Here is a 21,058-nt window from a genome sequence, read left to right as displayed (position 1 = left end):
TGTATACATTTTTTTCTTCATTATTCTGGCTTGCGTATTCAAAAGATGCAGGGGGAAAAATATACCGGTAAGTTTAAGGCCAAGGGTAAAGCTGGATGGCAGAACTAGGTCTCTCCAAGGGAAGGATGTGGGTATTTAAAATGTCCCCCGCCTGCTGAAAGGCTGCGGCTCCCAGCACATTTACTGCGGTTTTTCTCTGGAGGCTCCAGACTGTTCCGGGTGCCAGAGATGGGAAAGGGTGGCAGCGGGCGCGTCTTAGAACTCTGCATCCCCCCTAAGGAGGGAGGCGGCGGGTGCGAGCTCGGTTCAGAGTTGAAAAGCCTCCCCGCCCTCTCCTCGGGCCCACCCAAACCTAAACAACCAAACGAGGAAGAAGATTGTAAGCCTGCGTTCGTTTAGCTTTGCTGATGCCACAGTGAGTTACAACGCGTTTGCACATCACACACAAACACACAGCAATGTACTGGGCAGGGTCACCCTGGAGGGAGGACTTGGACAGTTCCTTACCCACGGGGGTAGTGCAGTCAGCTCCTAAAACATCCTGCTGGACCGTCACGCCTTAGGGACCTCGGGGCGACTGTGGCGGCCCAGAAGGCAATTCCATCACAGGGACAGACACTGTGCCATGAAAACTGAACACAAGACTGAAAGAGTTCATCCCCCTAGCAGCAGCAAACTAGAAAACGGGTGGCTATTTTTAAATGCCGCTGCAAAAACAAAAGCCGTTCATCACTTGGGCTGGAAAAAGAAGTACAGTGGGAAAGAAGGGAACCTAAACCACAAAGGATTTTTAGGAAAAAGACGGTGAGTTTTCAGGCTGCAAAAAGGTCCACGTGAATCTGGTGATTTCACTTTTTAATAAAATACCCTAAATTCTCATAAAACTAAATGTGAAAAGTATCTTAAATTAGGGATTCCATGATTCTCCAAAGGGTGTTCTCTGTGTTCCTCCTTCCTTGCCTGGGTGAAGCGCCTAGTTAACGTATTGCACTGGAGTTGCCCGCCGGCTGTTTAAGGTGGAGTCTTGTGTGGATAAAAAAGGGAAGCACAGGGTGCAAACCATATTCCACCAACTCTGATTGTCTTGTTCATTGTTCCCCTTCCAGTTCATGGGGTGATGCAAAGCTCTGATCACAGACAACGTGCATGAAGATTTAGAAATCAAGTTAACTAATGATTTACTGTGTCCCTAGGTTACATATATCAATTCTTAGCTTCGCTCCTTTTGGACGTTTAAAATCTTCATTGTTGGGTAACTCAGTAGATATTTTTGCAAGTATGAATGTTGGAAACTTTTTAGTCGTATTTTCCTTTCCTTGCACATTTTATTTTTTTAACTATAATTTTTAAAAATCCATGAGTGAGAAATTAGATGGATCAGCTCTAGAAACTCAGTTACCAGTATGTGTGTACATCTGTAGTGTTTTCTTAAAATCAGACCAATTTAAAAGCTCATTTAGCAGACAGTTTTAAACCCAGATTAAAGAAAACTAGATTGAGTGCCAATGTTTGGCTCCCTCAGCGAGAGGCCACACAGACATCAATGGTACTTTGATGCTTCGCACCGAAACCCCACAGGTGGATGGTGACAGAATTAGAGATGAGCGACAGTGACGAGAGCGGTGGCCCCTTTGATTATGCACTGGCTGTTGGCACTGGATCTCTCCTGGGAGCCCATGGACTCCAAGAACCCTGGTATTATAATGGGCAGCAGCAGAATGGATGGGACTGCTGCTCGCTCTCTGATAGGTGAAGGGATCAGAAAAGGGCATCACGAGTATAGCTGTGCCTAATATTTAGAAGTTGAATCTCTCAGAGACATCTGACCTCAGGCCATAGGAAAGCAAAGGGTTAAAAAAGTCATGCTATGCCTGGCCAGCCTAGGGAGGTGGACATTGGATACCTGGGCAAGCCTGGTGGACCCGCCATAATCAAATGTGAAAATTGCCATTTATTAATTCAAGTAAAAGAATTTGAGTCTTTATTTCTAAGCTCTTGCATGAGGAACCCAGTGAGCAATATTCCCCAAGGCAAATCAACCAATAGTAAAACTCTTAAAAAAAATCCCAACATTTATGATTACTGTGAAACTTTACGGTGTGTATATTTTTAGACTTGAACAACAGTGGTTTCTTTATTACTATATTTATGAAATGATTATCAAAGTCGGTTAGTTTGCAGGGCTTCCTATTTTCTCGGAAACACATTCTAGGGGTGTAAGGAAGTTGAACTCTTGCTGTATGTAATCATGCACTGAAGATGTCATTTATTTTAGTTTAAAAAGCAAAATGGAGGCAGTTCCTTCCGGTGACTAAAATGGTTTAACTTAAAGTTTAATTAACAAAAAAAAGCCACATTCCCATTTTCCAATTCACAAAGACAGGTTTTTCTTTAAAAATATGCCTGAAACATATTACAGATAATATCCCAAATGATTACTATGTAAACATTGTCATTACAATGAAATTAATATGATATCAGCTCCATTTCACATTGTAAACAGCAAGACTGAAAGCAGAAGCCTATTTAGACTGTCCAGTGTTTGTGCAGGTTTTTAAATGAACCATACAAAATCTACATTGTTCTACCTTCTTGTCAAGAGGATCCATCTGTTTCCAATTATTGGCCTTTAACTGATGAAGTTCATCAAATTTCATACTAATATTTTCTATGGACAACTGCAGCATGTCCCAGAACCCCGCCAAATCCTGGGAGGTGGGCCTTGGATGAGCATTGGGATTCTGTACAAGAGAAAGAAAAACAGTCACGCTTTAGAGGTGATGATCTAGGGCAACAAGCATAGGACCAAGGTGGCATTTTCAAATATTTCAAGTAACACCAAGGAGGATGAGTTCCTTTTGGTTTTCAGATAGGAGAGAAAAGTGAGGCTATAGATGGCGCTTTTATTTATTTATTTTATATTTTATATGTATATATGTCTTATATACATATTCACCTTTATTAAGGACTAATTGACAAATAAAACTGCAAAATATTTAGAGTGTACAACGTGATGATTTGATATATACACACATTGTGAAAGGACTCCCCCATTGAGTTAAGTAACGCATCATCACCACATGTATTTATCTTTTTGTGTGTGTGAGAACATTTATGTTCTACTCTCTTGGCGAAGCCCAGTTATATAATACACTGCTATCAACTATAGTCACCATGTTCTCATTAGATCTTCAGACCTTATTCATTTTATAGCTGAAAATCTGTACCATGTTACCAACCTCTCCCTATTTCCCCCACACCCAAGCCCCTGGCAACCACGTTTATACTCTCTCTTTCTATGAGTTTGGTTTTTAAAAAAAGATTCCACTGCAAATGATAAGTTTATACACTCATCTTATACACATTTGAGTCAGTGATTCTCAATGTCAAAGTAAAATTCTTCTTTTGTTAATATAACATCCATCAGTACACTATGGCAGGGAGTCTAAACATTTGAAAAATCCCAGAATGTATGATCTATGACAAGATGCATTTAAAGCTATATTTAAATGAAAATACCTTCTTGCAAAAAAAAAAAAAACAAAAAACAGTGTATTGGTACTAGAGTCAGTATTCAACTCCATGCCATCCAACATACTCAGAGAACATATAAGGAATCTAAGGTAAGATTCATTTTAATACTCATGTTGAGTGAAAATACTAGGGCAAACAAGTGATAAGTAATAAAAGAACTGGATTTTCAAAGTACTGTGTGTTTAGCAATTAAGATATCTCTAATGTAGGAAGTCATTTTATCATATAAGTACTTGGACAAAATCATTTGGAAACAAATTAGTTTTAAATTGACCATAACGTAACACGGCAAATGTGAGAACACTTGTCTATACATACACATAGATGTCTGTAGTGACCCATTTGCTAGATAATATTAAACATCCTTTGGTTTGTGGATTGACTTTCTTTGCCCTCATTCACATATCCCTGACAAGTACTAGAAAGTACGAACCACTCATTTATATGGTCTGAGACAGGAAAAACACAACTAAAGACTGAAGGTGTTGTGTTCATCGTTGGTTACTACCTGCAACAGTAGCTAAAGGCATTCATGGGCAGATGGGTGGGACTCCCATTTGCCAAAAGTTTCTAGCAGGGGTCCGTTTTGGTTACCTCTGGGAATCTGGGCAATTGGAAAGACTGTGAAGTCTCACGCCCTATAATAACTGGAGGCCAGTTCGTACTTTTAAAACCAACCCTATGAGAATATCATCAGAATTTCAGGAAGCGCAAGGTTGGTGACCATCAAAGTTAATAAGTTGGAAAGAACGTTTTAGCCCTTTCATGGACTGGCATTATTGGTCTGGCTTCAAAATAAATACAAGTAAAGAATATATTTATAAACTTACACTTTTAAAACTACCCATAGATCATTGGAATAAGTAAGTTCTAAAATTTGTAAGTATTTGGGTCAGTGTTAAACTCTATTCTAATGACATCTGAATTAACAAGAGGGTTTCTCTGTAGTACTTTGATTTAGTAAACTAAAAAGAAAGTTTCTTAATATCTAGGTTCAGAATAGACAGATAATAGCTTTGACAAAGAACTTCTCAAATGGAGTTTTATGATCTCGCAATATATTTCTTTATCTTATTGGTAACTAAAAGCTAAATTGCTCATACTTTGAAGTTCACCAAAGTCTTTTAGGTCACAAGCTCTGTTGGTTAAACTGTTTTAGTGCATCTAAATGCACTAAATGCATTTTTAGATGAAATGATAGAGGTCGTTTAACTCTGTAACACGGGCAATTTGTTCCTTTCCCACCAAGACTCTCTTTGCTGCCACATCATCCAGGGGATGGATGGGGAAGCAGAGAGAAAGAGCCTGGGCGCTCAGCCAGTTTCTGAATCAGAGGCTCCTGTGACACCCCAGCACAGAAGGAGATGCACAACACACTTCAGTCTGAACCAGGCCACTTGGAGGTCAGAGGTGGTAGAGGTTGAGAAGGATAAGGAGGGCCAGGTCCCTGGGTTGACTTTTGTTGCAATCCATTTATTCTATGCCTGAGAGTCAAGTAGGAGACAAGGTGCAAGTGTTTTCAGGTGTCCTCCTCAGAGTAAGAACTCAAGCAAGGAGAGCTGGGCCTGGTTGTGACCAATCTCCATGCTGCTTTTATGCAGCTTTGTAGACCTAACTGATGCCATCACCAGGCCACCATGCTTCCTGCTGCAGAGGAGGTGGAGCTGAGCGATCAGGGTGAGGAAGGGACTCAAATCCTGGGGGGGATTTACAGGGATTGAAGTCGAACACACTGGGATTTGAACCTTGGCTCTGCCTCTTACCATGCAGCCCTAGCAAGTCACTGAGCTCTTCCAGGCCCGTTTTCCTCAACTGTAAAACCGTCATAAAAATAATGTCACCATATACTCCAGACCGTTGCTTTGAGGAATTAACCAGATCATAAACTTAAAAGCTCTGAGGACACGGTGCGCTTCTCCTCCTCCTTCTATAATTCTTTTCAAAGGTGTGCTGTGTTTGCCCTGTAGTGTGTACTTATTGGTCTCCACCTGTGTCTTTTGGCCAGTTTGAGAAATATGGCTTTATATGAACTTTTTTACATTTAAAGAGCAAAGAATCATATTAATTAAGATCTGTGACACATCTGCAAGTTTACAGATTAGCAGGAATTCTGTACCTTGCACGTAGTGAAGCTCAATAAGATATTGCCTGAATCACTTATCAATACATCTACTAATATATATTAGCTCATAATTCAGAATAGAATTTCTGAGAAGGTGAAAGAAGGGTCAGGTAATTTTTGCTGAGGGAGGAGAAAACAAACTATAGATGTCAGGGGTGGGGGTGAGGAGGAAGGAAAGGGATAGCCCCAAGGGGAGGGTTCAAAAAGAAAAGCCTGGTAAAGAGGGACGGAGAGCACCAACTTTTGCAGGCTTTAGATCTGCTCTTGGTTGAGCCCTGTCTAGATAAATTCCATTCAGTCTGTATTTGTCCTTGTTAACAAGATGTGGTTAGAACTCTAAAATCATAGTTTGGGTCAATCAGATTGCAAATGATTCGTGTTTTTAACCTTCCAGGGGATAAACGAGTTGCTTTTCATTTTCTTTATTTAGATCCAACTTGATCATTAATTGACCAATAAAAGCTATTTTTGTGGAATGACACTTGTAGAGATGGTAGCATTTAAAAAAAAAATTCTGTGAGGAAGCTCTTGCCCTTGTATTTTGCTGGTAATTTTTTTTTAATGTTGATGCTAGTATTGGTTTTGTCTCTTTATTCTGGTTTATTTTGTTTCTGTATGTCCAAGAAGGATGAATGATTCATTGGTCTCAGGGAGATCAAATCTATACTTTATGACACCTTCCACTTTTGATTCTTGAATTAAAACAGAGACCTCTGATAAGAAAATAGGCCCTGATGGCCATTTCAGAAAGAAACTCATTATCGAAAATGATTTTTTTGCTGTAATATTATTTTTTACGTATCAGTCTGCTCCATAGTTTGGTAAGAATAATGAAATCAGAAGGCCAGGAAAATGGAGTCTTCAGTTACCGAAAAAAAAAAAGGCTGGGGGGGGGGAATGGAGTTTTAACTTGATTGGATCCTTTCTTCAAAGATTACTTAAGTATAACATAAATATTTTTAATTTTAAGAAAAGCAGGAAATACATGATTCATCAGAAAACTCTCTCTTCCAGGTAAGAGAGTCTGATGGGCTCTGACTCGGTTCTACTTTAGTTGGACCGGTCTTGACAACAGGTTCGTCTCGTGGTACTAGCAGGGAAAATGGTAGTGATGGGTAAGGGTACCTACCAGGTTTTCTTCACACAGTTCTCTGAACTGGTAGAATTTCTGGGCCATAAGAAGTTGGGCACTGCCAACTGCGGTTCGGATTTTCCCTAGAACTGAAAAAAGCAAACAGACAAGAAGTTTACACGTGATGTCTCATTGCTGAGACTTAGTCTGGTAAAGCAAAGAGGAAGTTATGCTGTAGTAATTAGGGAAAACGATATGCACACCGCACGCGCGCACACGCACACAGCCCGGTCGTGGCCGTTGCTCTGCGGTCCCTGGAACAGACGGTCCTGGGTTAAAGCAGAAAACCAACCTGGAGAAAACCACATGCTCATCATGCATCTTTCTTAGGAATAACGGAGTTTTCCATCACAGCCCTGGATGTTACCAGGAAAGGAGGCAAATAGTTCTGCTTTTTTTTTTTTTTCCTTTTACTGCAAGGATGAATTTCAAGTGTTTACCAGTACAGTTATGGATTTATTTGTGTCAACAGTCATGGTCTGCTAGCTTGTTTTTCTAATCCGAGTCCAAACACAAGAAAAGCAGCCCTAACTTGGAGCGGGGAATCTCGTGGCACTCACCATATCCCATCCATAGCCTTCATTATTTTTCCGGAGTTCAGCCACTGGTACTGTCAGGAAAGAGCCATGGCCAGTTGCAAGATTGTCTAAGGAGTGAACATTGTCAGCCCGTTGCCTAGGGGACGCCAGCACCGCCCCTGCTTTTCCACTCCACGGACCAACGTTATTGTTCATAGAGGTTTAATTCCCTGTGCACTGTGCTGAAAGTCCTCCCCGTTGCAAGCTACTTCTTGCCTCCGGTGCAGTCGAAGGGGAGAACCTTTCAGCGGACGGGCGAGCTGAGCAGAAAGGAGCCTCGGCCCCAGCATCCCGGGCATCCCGAGCTCCGCGTTATCCCAGAGGCGCTCCCTACGCCGGTGGGGTCCCGGCAGCTGCGCGTCTGGAGCCCGGCCACCCGGCACTGGGCACCGGGCAGGAAGGAAGGGGAGACGGCGCCCACAGAGAAAGCCAGAGCGGGGGAGCCTCCGAGGGGGGCCTGCCCGCTTGGAGATCTTCACAGGGAGAGATTTTATGGGACTGAAGCAGTGTTTTTGCTGCTGTAGTTTTGTTCTGAATTTACCGAGCCTGAGACTCGGAGTGGAATTAGATCTCCCTTTCCTGACCTCATTCCCCACAAAGACTGAGAAGACAACGAAAAGCAACTTCATTTTGGGGTTTGTAGTCATCTGCTCCTCTGTTGAAGGCTGCCAGGCTGGATAACGATTTCGGCTGCCCACCCCCTGCGCACTACCCAAATATTTCAGCCTTCCCGCACATGTGACCAGGGCATCTCTGAACTCTAGAAGTCACCAGTCACACCAGAGCTGAAGTGCAGAGATTACCTCCCCAGGGATAGCGGGGGTCCCCCTTGAGAGCCACCAGGCAGCAATTTTTCAGGCCTAGGAGTTGACTTTTTTTCAATCTGCTTGTAAAATCTTTTGGGATGATTACCTTTTCCTCTTTAACAGATCAATCACTTGTGTGAGGTCTCCCTCCTTTTCTCAACACCCCAAAGCAGAAAAGACAGCACAGGGCACCACAGAAGTTAAGAGTACTGGCCCTGACTGGCCAAGAATCCTTGCTGGAACACTTCCTAGCCACTGCCCTGGACAAGTCACCTAATCTCTGTTTTCTTATATGTAAAATGGGGCTAAGGGTACCTACTTACTGGCAGGGTTGTTGTGAAGGTTAAAAGCGGCAATGTGTGTGAATTGCTTAGGACTGGATCTGATTATACAGCAAGTGCTCAATAAATGTTTATTATTGAGGACCAGGACTCCACACTTCCTCTGTGGGTGTGCGACTGTGGGCCCCACACTTGGCTCTGCCCAGAAGAGAAGAGAAAAAAAAAAAAAAACAAAGTCTGGATTATTCACAGGCAACCAGTACCCTTGGTTGTCTGGGACAGGTATGTGCTTCGGAGGACCTGTCCCAGATCAGTGAGAGACACATCGGAAGGTGCACTTCCTAAGTGAACACACGGCTTTAGGCAAACTCTGAGGTTTCTGGAGACCTCTCTGAATGATCTTGCTGAAGGGGAGACTGTGACACCAGCAAATCTCAGAATGATTCCTGAAAGCTTAGAACTAGAACCCAGGTCTCCAATCGGCTGCCTGGGATTGCACAGCTCCTGGGGACTGTGAGAGAAACTTGAGGTATCCGGATACACCTCAACAGTTTGAGCTAATGGTTCTCAATGACACCCAGATACCTGAGCTCTGTAACGGACCGCATAACAAGATGACCTGAATATGACAGTGATTCTCAAATGAGGGGAAAGCCCTGCTCCAAACAATCATTTGGGCAACACCCAACCATGTAGGTAGGGGCTAACTCGGATGTCTTCTTGGAAGTTAAGCAAGGGACATCTTCACTCAGCATGGTCTGGTGAGAGCAAAAACACCGGGAATGGAGTTGGGGCCCTTCTGTTTTTCAGGTTTTTACCATCACGTTCCTTGAATGGAAATTCTCTGCTGGCTCCAGGATTAATTGCATTTCTAGTGTCTGAGAGATGACCTTTCCTAGGCCCAGGGTGGGGAGATGAGGATTTGTCTCCATGAACCAGGAGGGCTTGGGACAAGCAGACGATTACCCCTACTTCCTTGCCCTCCACGCTTTCTTTTCCAGAGAACTAAAAACTCACTTTGATCTTAAGAAAGCTCTAATAAAGTTTTTTTTAGTTTAGTTTTTCCATTAGACACTCACTTGGTGGGTGAAATAACTCTTTTCTTCTGAAGGTAAAATTCATATTTGTTACATAGGCTTTGAGGAAGTAAGAAAACAAAGTAAATGGTAAACTCCAATGGAAGTAAAAAGTAGGAAAAAAAAAAGGCTGAAGGTTGGTAAAGAAATGAGATAAAGGGCTTCCCTGGTGGTGCAGTGGTTAAGTGCTGATTCAGGAGACACGGGTTCGAGCCATGGTCCGGAAAGATCCCACATGCCGCAGAGCAACTAAGCCCGTGCGCCACAACTACTGAGCCTGTGCTCTAGAGCCTGCAAGCCACAGCTACTGAGCCCATGTGCTGCAACTACTGAAGCCCGCACGCATAGAGCCCCTGCTCCGCAACAAGAGAAGCCACCGCAATGAGAAGCCCGCGCACCACAATGAAGAGTAGCCCCTGCTCGCCACAACTAGAGAAAGCCCACGCGCAGCAACAAAGACCCAACTCAGCCAAAAATAAATAAATAAATTAATTAATTAATTTTAAAAAAAAAGAAATGAGATTAAGAAGAAAGAAGAATCTGAATGTCATTTTGAAACTACTCTAAAAATGTTCCATACCAGCCTTCAGCAGGGTGGAAAGAAAAGTACTTCTCTCAGGGATGCTAGGAAAAGAAGAATAAGGGAGCAAAAGTAAATGAGATATTCAGGCTGCCCTGGTGGGCCTTTCCTATGCATATAACAGCCCAACCTGGTGAAAGAAAGTTCCAGAAGAGGCCTAGGTACAGGACATCTTCCCAGGGTGTTAGCCTTGCATCTCACTATTTTACTGTATGTGGTGGCAATTAACTTCTCAGGGGCTGGGTTGGCCCTCAAAACCAAAGCCAAAAAAGTCAAAGGAGCCTGAAAGGACTTGTGGGGTCTACACAAAAGCTGGTGCAGGGACAGTCCCTGTGGGTTCTGGGAATTCATTGATTTACTCAGCAAATATTGAATAAGGGCATATGATGTGCCAGGCTGTGCTGCATGGATGTGACACGGTGATGAGGACAAAGTCTTGCCCTTGTGGATTCCATTCTGGTGAGGGGACATGGGGGAGATGGACGTCAGAAATACAAACATAGCTATACGTGTTTGGGATCTGCTAGATCACTTGGATTGGGATGGATGGGACGAAGTATGATTGGGCCAAAGGACAGTGAATTCTTTAAATGGTGATCAGAGAACTTTCAGTTCTCTTGGCCTCTCTCCTTAAAAAATGAAAATAAGCAAAGAACAACAACAACAAAAGTGGTTTGTGTTGGTATCAGTTGCAATATGAAATTGGCTCTGGACTAAACTGTTATAGTAATCATCATTTGAAAATGTCACTGTTTTTTATTTTGGAAAAAAGTTAAAATACATGAAAGTACAAAAAGGGCAAGAGAGCAAACATCCATGGATGTGCTCTCCCTCAAAGGATTGAATGTTAATTTTTTTCAAATTTGCTTCTGAACTTCTTCTTCTTTCTTTTTTTCCCCTCTCTCCCTCTCCAGTGAAAGGAAGGCCTATGGATAAAGTATTTGTTCTCTACTTCTGTCCCCTTTGCCTCCCTCCCTAAAGGAAACCACTAGACCAGACAACCAACATCCCAGTCCCACCCCTGAGTTTATGAAGGTGTCTCCTTTGGTCCTAGAAAGGTGACAGCTAAGGGCCTTCTTGAGAGCAAAGGAGAGTGTTAGATTGGGGTGACCCCTGTAGCACAGCTGAGACCCCACGGCCTAGAATGGGCAGTTTAAGGCTCTGTCCATCCAGGAGGAAGATGTGCCTCTGGGGTTTCCTTTAGTTGGTTTTTTCTCACACTCTGGTCCACACAGTCTTTCCAGATTGTTCCATCCAAATGTAGTTAATAGTTTTTACCATCCATTTCCCTTAGGGCCCATTCCCTGCCTCTTCCAGAATAATAATCTCTGCTGTATCACCCCAGGCATGCCATTTAACCATGATTTATTCCATCTATTTGTATCACATGTAATCACAGAATAGGCCTTGTCTTGCTTTGCCGTTCTTTGCATGTAGGGAAGCCTGGTTTCCCTGCATGCCTAAAAGAACCCTGATGGTGAATTTTTTAGGTTCCTTTCTCCCTTTCCTTTCCTCCCAGCTCCTGTGTTAGTCTATCCCCCAGTGGGACTACAGAACAACAACCCAAAACGCTGTTGAACTGAATTCCTTCTATGTAAGAAGTGGGCATCTCTTTATTAACTCCCCCACTTATAAGCCTAGAGACCTCTCATCCCACGATGAATGGGTGGCTCTGGGGGATCATAGCAGAGAGGACAGGCCTGGGTTAGTTCACCACACAAAGCCAGGAAGATGGGAAAGGCCATCACTGTTTGGTTTTTGCAAAAACCTGCCTATTTATATTACTATTACCTTGTATTTCAAAGCACTTTCTTTTGCCCTACCCAAGTACGTGGGGAGTTTCTTGCCTTTTGGGAGGTCTGATGTCTTCTGCCAGCGTTCAGTGGGTGTTCTGTAGGAGCAGTTCCACGTGTAGATGTATTTGTAATGTATCTGTGGGAAGGAAGGTGATCTCCGCGTCTTACTCTTCCGCCATCTTGCCCAGACCCCTCAAAGCACTTTCACACGCACATCTAAGGTGATCCTCACAGGACCCCGTGGGGCAGGGCCAATGTCATCATTTTAGTTGAGAAAAGCTGGGCTCAAAGTATGAAGTACCTTCCCTGGGGCCCTGGTCCAGCTGTGCCCTTTTCCCTCAACACTTACTGAGAACTGGTTCTGAATCTACTCAACTGAAGGCCTCTGAGGGTGATTTCTTTCCTTTATCCACACTTTCTAGCCACGGCCAGTGGAGAGAAGGGGGGCAGCTGTAACCAGTCAGTGGGGGAATTTGCAGAAGTTCGGCAAGTCTGATCCCTGTCCTACATCAGGACAGGAGGGCAAAGCACGTCTACCGAAAATGATTGTCGCACAAAGAAATCTCAGTCATGAAAAGAATGCAGGAACCAGGGATCACTTGAAAGAGATGGCGGGTGTAAGGTTCAAGTTTTGGTTTTTCTTTGAAAGACTATGCATCGTAATGAGAAGCAGAGAAAGACAAAACAGTCTTTTATGAATACTACGATTTAAAATTTCCTCGCTACATTCAATCAAAAACACAGACATCTAGAAAAGAGCACATCCCCTCCTTCCCACTGACCCCCACAGGGTACCATTTTTATTTGGGGAACAAGGAGGTGGTATAAAAGGCACAGGAGTGAAGGGAATGAACAGTTTCTCTCAAGTGTTCAGTGGTAGCCGAGTAAAACAAAGGCCATCTCCTCTGGGGACGCGTCTGACTTTTTGCTGAGTCAAAACCCTTATTTTATATCCGTAGGCCTAGCTCCCTATCTCTGCCATCACGATCTGTGTGGTTGAATCTGTTTGTCACAAGACTTTCAGGATCAAGGGATTCCTGGCCATGAAACAAAAGCAGAATCATCCCCTTCCCCAGTGGATTTGGATAAAAACGTAGTAAAATCTGGTCCAGCTCCAATCGGAGACACTGGATGAGACTGAGCTGGGTCTACAAGGACCCGCATGGGAGATGATGCACATATTTATACTGTATCAAAGGCACCAGCATCTTACCATGTCAAGCTGAAAACATCCCCACTATCTAGACAGTTGGAGGTGTTTTATTGGGAAAATGATTTTTTTCTTTGTTTCTACGTTTCTGCGTGAGTAGGTTGGTTCAGGAATAAATATGTGTGACCCTTTGTTTGAAAAAAATATCCGTAAGCATAACTAACATACGCATTGAATGTTCCAGGAAGGGTTAGGCCTCTAGAGCTGACAAGCCAGAAGCACTGGTTGCTTTGACTGCTTCCCTTTCTTACAGACTATGCCGGCTCCACCATCAGCATGTTAGGCCTCCGAAACAGAGCAGAACAGACATATTTTTTTATATCTTCAACCTGGACACTACCTATCAATACAAAGGAGTCCGTCTGGCTGTCCCACCAGTGGTGAAGCTTCTACAGTGGGCAGGCTGGGTGGAACACGTCCCAGGCCCTGCCGCCTACACCTAATTCACCTGGTCTGCTTCCTTTCCTAACTTCCTCTCTGTGTAACATACAAGGAAGAGACTAGGCACTGGAGTCAGAAATACCACTTATCAGCTGCGGATCTTGGGAGAATTTATTGTACTCTCAGACTCTGTTTTCTTTGTCTGTCAAGCGATCATAATACTATCTTCATAGGATTGCTGATTATTTAATGAAATCGTATATGAAAATTGTTAGGATGTAGCAGGAATTATAACTCCTATATCCTATCGACATTCTTTAGCTCTTGGTCATTCACCTGGGAAACTAAAAGGTGACATGATCCCAAACAGGGAATTATTTCTCCTGCTAATCTTCACGCTCCGTCGTCTCTCCCCAACAGTGTGAGCTGACTGAATGTCCTCTTTTTTTGGTGGCTTTCATGCAGGCAGACTTAGACAAGCGTCAGTGCGTGGGTGAATCATGCCTTTGGTCTGTGTGCATAAGGAATCCACAACAATTCTTCAGGGCCCCAGATTTTCGTGCCTATCTGTAGAGTCTGGCATAGCTCCCCACCTAACAGAGCTAGAACAGTGGCCAACTGGCTGCTGGATGACAGAGACACACGGAGAAGACAGGACCTTAACCAAGGCTGGATGCCTAGACCGTCCTGCCGGAGCCTGTGCAGAAAACAGACTCGCTGCAAAATCAAGGGTCAGACCCTCCCCGGGAGCCACAGATGCTCCAGCAAAACAAGGTCCATCTTCAGGTTCAGAGTAGGCCAGACACATCTGGCCTGCAGGGCGCTGGACCCACCTGATGCTCTGTGAGCCATGTTTTGCCATGTGGTTTAGAGCCATTCAAACCCATGGGCTCCAAATTCAGTCGTCTCTTGCAGCCGTTCATCAGTCCTTCAAGATGGTCTTGGTCACCTCCCTCCCTGACCCTCCTTTTCTGACTCTCATTCACTCACAACTAGACCCCTGCTACCTCATCTTCAACCATAACTTTGCCTCCTATGAGATGAAGTAAACAGGGGGATCAGGCATGAACACTCTCAGTGTTCTGCCCTCTCCTGACACTTGCCCCCCACGCAGTTCCCTAAAGCTCTAATGAGTGATGGGCGAGCAGTGACGTGGCCGGCATCAGAGACGTCAGGTGCCTGGAGTTACTGCCATTGCTTCCTAACAGAATCAGCCCACGACCGATAACTGCCCCCGTCCTAAACAGCTCTCTACGCCCACCCTTCCCATCTACCTGTGTCCTTGGCCCGCCTCCCTCCTGGCTGCTCGGAGACCCTACTCCCTCTCTGCCACCTCTGCCCTTCTCTGCAGCCTTACTTGAGAGGGCTGCCAGCATTCTCAAGTCTCTCCCATTCTAAGGGGAAAATCCTCCCCCATCTCATGATCCCCTCTAACTAAAATAAAATTCCTCTTCTCCCCTGTTATGGGCTGAATTGTGTCCTCCCCAGATTCATCTGTTGAAGTCCTGACCTCCAGGACCTCCGACCGTGACTGTATTTGGACCAGGGCCTTTACATCGGTAATTAAGTTAAAGCGAGGTCATTAGGGTGAGTCCTCACCCAACATAACTGGTGTCCTTATAAGACAATGGGATCAGGATGTAGATACACACAGAGGGAAGACCAAGCCAAGGGGAGAGGCCTAGGGACAAACGGGCACCTTGAGCTCAGCCTTCTAGCCTACAAAGCTGTGAGAAAAGAAATTTCTGTTGCTGAGGCCACGGGTGGTACTTTGTTATGGCAGCCGGAGCTTACCAATACATTCCCTTAAACGCTGGATTCTCCAAAGGGCAGACTCCTTTGCTCTCTCTACATCCTCAGCTCCCAGTGCTCCCCCCTCCCTGCGGTCTGGCTCTCCCCTCCCCTGCCCCCTCCTGGACCTCTGCGTTTGGCACAAAGGAATCTCAGCCCCCTGGCCGCCCACAGTGCTCTCTGGCCCTGACCTCGTTTTCCTCTTCTTCCCTCCACCTCGAGAATGTTGAACACAAAACTCGGTCCTGAGCCCCCTTCCCTCAGTCCCCTCGAGTGATCCCATCCATGCTCCTGGGTTCAGCTATTCTGTAAAATAGGTTTATTTTGCTCAACTTTGTAACTCTGGTGTATACCAACCCTTTGTGCAGCACGTCTGAGCAACCGCTGGACACCTCTTGTCTCCCCACATCCACATTCCTCTCAGGAGTCCCTGGTTGCTTACGATTAGGGCTACAAGGCTCCATCACCCCTTCCACAGCATGAATGTTCTCCCTCCATTGCAAATTGGGAGGTTTGGTCCTATTAACTGGAGGGTCTTCTTATCTCATATAATTCTCACGCTTAAAACTTTTCCATGCTCCCCTATCATCCCTGGGATAAGCGGGAAACTCCCTTCAATGGCCCACCTGTCCTGCCTCACCTCTGCCCACTCCCTCAGTGCCCTGGGCCCTCAGTTTCCCAAATCCAAAAGCTGGTCTCTCCGCAGTGCCTTTGCTCAGGCTAAACACTGAGCTGGGGTGCCTCCTGCCTTGGCTCCCACACTGGCCCCGCCCCCACACTGGCCCCGCCCCCTGTGCGCAGGTGTGCATCCTCCAGAAAGGCCTATCCCCTTTCACCTCTCCCTCGCTTTGCTCCTCAAATTCCCGTGCACAGCTCTGTCTCTGCCCTCTCCACATTCTTTCCAGCACCATCTATTTATATGTCTGACTTTATAAGCAGGCATGGCATAGACTGTGCTGACGTAATTCGCAATTATCCTGTTGGAAGAAGTTTTGAAGTGAACTGACTCATCAGTAAACTCTACGTTAACCAGAAAAATTAATTAACGGCAAGATTCCAGGCCTAAGATTCTGCTTCTTTAAGGTTTTACCGTGCCTAGCACCACTTTTTCCTTACAGTCTTGACTGATTAATTAGCTAAGATAGTCTTGGTGGGGCTATTCTTCCTCTTGGTTTTCTGTTTATAATACTAGTTGTGCTGACTCAGGCTGGAAGAACCAAGCCGTTTGGGAAAAGTTGAACGAGTTTGTGGGTGAATTAAACCTCCTTATCCTCAACTTCTGACTTTTTACTCACCTGGCCTCCCTCCCCCCACCCCGGGGGAATGTCGTAGACTTTAGGAGTGAGGAGGAAAAAGGAATTTTTAAAAAAGTGGATCCACCCACTTACTCCAAAGTCATGTGGATTTGTCAGACCAAATCTGTGTGATTTCAAGTCGGGATTATCCAAGTGGAGACATTTTTATTCACGAGTTTGTCCTCGTGGAAAAGAATTTCTCCAACCAACTGCCCAGCTGCTTCTCAAATACATTTGTGATCCAGAGCTGTTGTCAATAAAAAGGTCTCCACAGAAAACATGGATCTGTTTCACTCCCGGCTGACAAGGGCTGCTCTGAATGTAACAAGAGCACTTTTTTTTTCCCCCTTAAAGGAGCCAAAACTTAAATGAACAAAGAATGATGAATTTATGAATTTATTAAAAGCTAATGAATAAAGAATAGAATTCTCAAGTAGAAATTATCCCACGGACTAAAACCAGAGCTTCCACGGGGCTAAACCATGGGGGAAATATTATTTTGTTTGTGAAGAGCAAGTTTTCAAAAATTCAGCTAATTTTTTTTCCCCAGTCCCTACTGCAGGAGTCTCACTCATAAAAGATGGTTACGCTTGGATCCACATCTCCATTTACATCAGCCATGAAATAGTAACAGCATCTACATCACATAGATAAATACAGTTTTTGAGCCTTTGAAAGCTGAATGAGATGAAATGAGTTAACATTTCCCTTGGGAATATGGAAGGACTAAATACTGCATTTGAAGGCCATTGCAATGATCTTTCACAGAAATTGTCAGTTATTGTTAGAGGGAGCGATCGGGGACCATGCTCCATGAGTCAGGCCCTCTCTCTGCAATCTCTGCCTCTCTGCAACGCAGAAGTGTCTGGAATACTGGGAACAGCACTGGCCCAGGGACCTGGAGAGCTGCTTCCGGGCATGCTGCCTTCCCTCTGCCCATCTTCACCTCTCCACGCCTCCGCGCCCCTCAGCCTCAGACCACTCCCAGCGAAACACACCCACAGAAGGGATGCTCGGAAATGACCTTCCAGCACCAACACCTTTCTCCTTGTGCCCAGTGCTGTGCAAAGCAAAATGCAGCCAGCGTTCTAGAAGGTTAAACATAAGGCACATTGCACACAGTTTTCTTTTCATTCCTGCCACTTCCTGGTCACTAATTTCAGGTTGGCCAGACCTTAAAAAAGAGACTATGCAGTGTATGTGCATGTGTGTGTGTGTGCGCGTGTGTGTGTCTTGGGGCGTGGGGGTGGGGAGGGACCTTATTTTTTTAAATAAATTTTATTTATTTATGTATATATGTATGTATGTATGTATTGGCTGCGTCGGGTCTTCCTTGCTGCGCGCGGGCTTCCTCTAGTTGCGGCGAGCGGGGGCTACTCTTTGTTGTGGTGCGCAGGCTTCTCATTGCGGTGGCTTATTTTGTTGCGGAGCACGCGCTCTAGGCGTGCAGGCTTCAGTAATTGTGGCGCTCGGGCTCAGTAGTTGTGGCTCGTGGGCTCTAGAGCACAGGCTCAGTAGTTGTGGCGCACGGGCTTAGTTGCTCCGCGGCATGTGGGATCTTCCCGGACCAGGGCTCGAACCCGTGTCTCCTGCATTGGCAGGCGGATTCTTAACCACTGCGCCATCAGGGAAGCCCGGGAGGGACCTTTTGAGGGTCATTGCAAAAGAAAGATGAGAATAAAACAGGAAGGAGCTAGGATGCACCCACCTTGCCCCGCTTAGAAGCACACAAGGCTTGAGGCAACTGAGCTGAGGAAATCACAGAGCGCTCGTCGGCCTGCCACCCACCCACCAGTCCTCAGGCTGCAGAGACCCTGGGCAGAGCCAGCCTGGGCATGGCACCCATCAACGGTCGCAGCAATGACTGTGCACAGCTTCCCATAACTCAACCTGAAACCGGGCAAACCCCACTTCGTGTTTCGTTACCAGCCCCACGTTCGCTGCCAAGGCTCCCAGGCCTTCTGGGGGACTCAAGGCCAAGTTTCACTAACGGGGATGCTATTACCGGGCAAAATTAAAGTGGAATTAATCTGCCTCCATCCCGCACACGCTTTGGGTTTATCAGTTCGTTTCAGATAAAGCCTGAAAATTCCACAAATAAGTTGTCCACAATTCAGGAGGCACTGCTAGATTTCCAAGCACGATCAACCAGTATTTCATCCTGGGGCCACTGAAACCCGAGCCCGCGTTTCGAGCCGTCAGTGCTGGACCGCATTCCTGGTGGGAGCCCTGCGCTCCATCTGGGCGTTTCGTCCCAGTCAGATAATACCAGACGGATCTCTGTAACAGGCAGGCCCCGGCCAACAGCACCGAGCCATCTCCCCGAGACAGCTGTTTCACACAAGGCCCCATTGTCTGAGACAAGCTCGGATCGGTTTACTTCGAGAGCTGCGGGAACGTTCTGTCAGCTGCCGCGGCCGCGAGGAAACCTTGCTCACTGCAGATTTCCCTTCTGTTATCGAGCCAAAAACCTACCATCGACTGTTAGGGAGCAAGGTTTCACCCAAGAACTAAAGTCCTCTCGCTGCTTTTATTTTAGCAGGGAAAACAATAGACCCACACACCCAAAGAATTTATAGATGCACTTTTGGAAAGCTGGCTGGAGGTGACCGGGTGACTGTGAGTGCTTGTTTCCTCTCTGTGCTTCCTGGAGCACTTTGTCCAGTTTTGGGGAAAGCAATCTTTTCCAGTCCTGGAAGACCACAAACAAGATCCCTAGGAAGCAGCAGTCAGAATCAGGATGATTGCAGCATAAAATAAGTGATCACTGAATAATTCCTGAAGACTGGATGGCTTTTTTTGTTTTTCTTCAACTCTGTGATAGAGAAAGGTGATCGCAGCCACCCCGTGCCCCAGGTCTGAACCTCAGGTTCCCATGTAGCAGATGAGTTCTCTTCCTAACTTCTCGCCCCACCCCTGCCAGTGGACATGTTGTATTTTGAACTCAGGAAGATATTTAACAAAATACCTTACATTCTTATAAGCATGATGAATAACTCTGGACGTGAAGATAGCAAGCCTGACCCGTCTACCTTCAGCTGCTGCAGACTTTTTTGGGGGGGCAGTGGGGGTGGATATTTTTGTGTGTGTGGTAAAATGTACGCAAGATCTACCATTTTAACCGTTTTTAAGTGGGCCGTTCAGAGGCATTAAGCACAGTCACCAAACGTTTAAAAATATTGAAAATTTGGAATAATTCCGGGGCCCCACGAAATAACTTAAGCAGGTGTGGTTAGACTCATTCCTTTCTTCCACCCTATCCTGCTTATCTTTCCCTACCGAGGATGAAGACCAGCTCTCCTGGGAGGAATCTGTCACGGAGCCACCATCGTCATGTACCCTGAAGAGAGACCTTCCTATCTAGGACCCAAAGGACACATAAGGTGGCCGGGCCAAGAGACAGATCTGCGTTTGACCCATTTATCAAAGCTATTTTTCTGAGTGTACACAGATTTTTTTTTTTTTTTTAAGCTGGTTACTCAGACATTGGCTATGCCTGCCAAACAGGATTGGCCCCTCTTCCTTACCACCCGCCCCCACCCCTTATAAAAAAAGCGAAGGTTAAATGAGAGAATTAGTAAAAACAAAGGCCCTCTTCAACCCCAGGCCCACTTATCAGAACAGGACTGCGGTTGCCAAGGAAGCAGGGACAGATATGTATGCAGAGCTTTAGAGCAGCCAAGCACACACGAAGTATCATTATCTTGTCAAATGTTATTCGTGTTGTATCTATTCCATCAGGCGCTTCTGTGTTCTGTGACCTTGGACGAGAGACTGCCAGAGAGCTGTTCTGAGGGCAGATAAAACAACACCTGTCAAAGCCTATAGCCCACGGCCCAGGGGATTGTGAGGACAAGATGGGTGTTCGTTCACGGGTTTATGTTCTCCCTTCCTCCCGGCTTTCTGGTCAGATCCTCACTGATTTCCATTTGCCTCATTTGAAATTGGCGACTCTTTGACCGGGCACGTGTGTGTACCTCTGCGCTGTTTAGAATTCTGGAATGCTAGTGGGTGGAAGCTTCTGTTTTGTACCATCCAGGGCATGAAAGATAGAGAAAGCTTTCAAGTGCTTCTGGGATGGAATTGTGCCCCAAGAGCTGGAAGGGACACACGGGTTCATCTAGCCCATGCAGCTGACCGACACACAAGTCCTTTCTAGCCTTTCTGTGGCAGGTGCTCATGTCCCTGCCAAATCCCCGTTCTGATCAGCAGGGTTCCCTACCTCGCAAGGGACCGCCCGCCCCTTCCAGCTTTTGGCAACAATAGCGGGTGAGCTACCTGTTGAATATTTTGTAACTACTTAGGAAGAAAGGTTTTGCCAAGGAAAATACTTTTGTAAAACAGTATTTCCAAGATAGTCCCAGGACTCAAATACATATTCACTGATCCCCTACTCTGTGCCAAGAACTGTCAGAGGGGCAGCGGATGTGAAGATGAATGAGACAAGGGTAATTTCTGTCCTCAGACCTCACTTTT

The 21,058-nt window shown here is 45.4% G+C and overlaps 1 protein-coding gene across 7 annotated transcripts in view; it reads right to left on the bottom strand.

The window, feature by feature from the left end:
* Positions 1-21,058, bottom strand: part of DLGAP1 (DLG associated protein 1) — an 869,846-nt gene that overhangs the window by 3,344 nt on the left and 845,444 nt on the right. For all 7 annotated transcript variants that reach the window (XM_036822899.1, XM_036822900.1, XM_036822903.1 and 4 more), the window contains 2 exons: positions 6,786-6,877; positions 2,589-2,741 (listed from right to left, as the gene is read on the bottom strand). In XM_036822899.1, the coding sequence (XP_036678794.1) occupies positions 2,589-2,741; positions 6,786-6,877 (245 nt within the window). The remainder of the gene's footprint in view (positions 1-2,588; positions 2,742-6,785; positions 6,878-21,058) is intronic.

Source organism: Balaenoptera musculus, chromosome 14 (genome assembly GCF_009873245.2).
Source record: "Balaenoptera musculus isolate JJ_BM4_2016_0621 chromosome 14, mBalMus1.pri.v3, whole genome shotgun sequence".
In the NCBI taxonomy this organism is placed as follows: domain Eukaryota; kingdom Metazoa; phylum Chordata; class Mammalia; order Artiodactyla; family Balaenopteridae; genus Balaenoptera; species Balaenoptera musculus.
The sequence above is the reverse complement of the archived record's forward strand: the minus strand, read 5'-3'. Positions and strand labels throughout refer to the sequence as shown.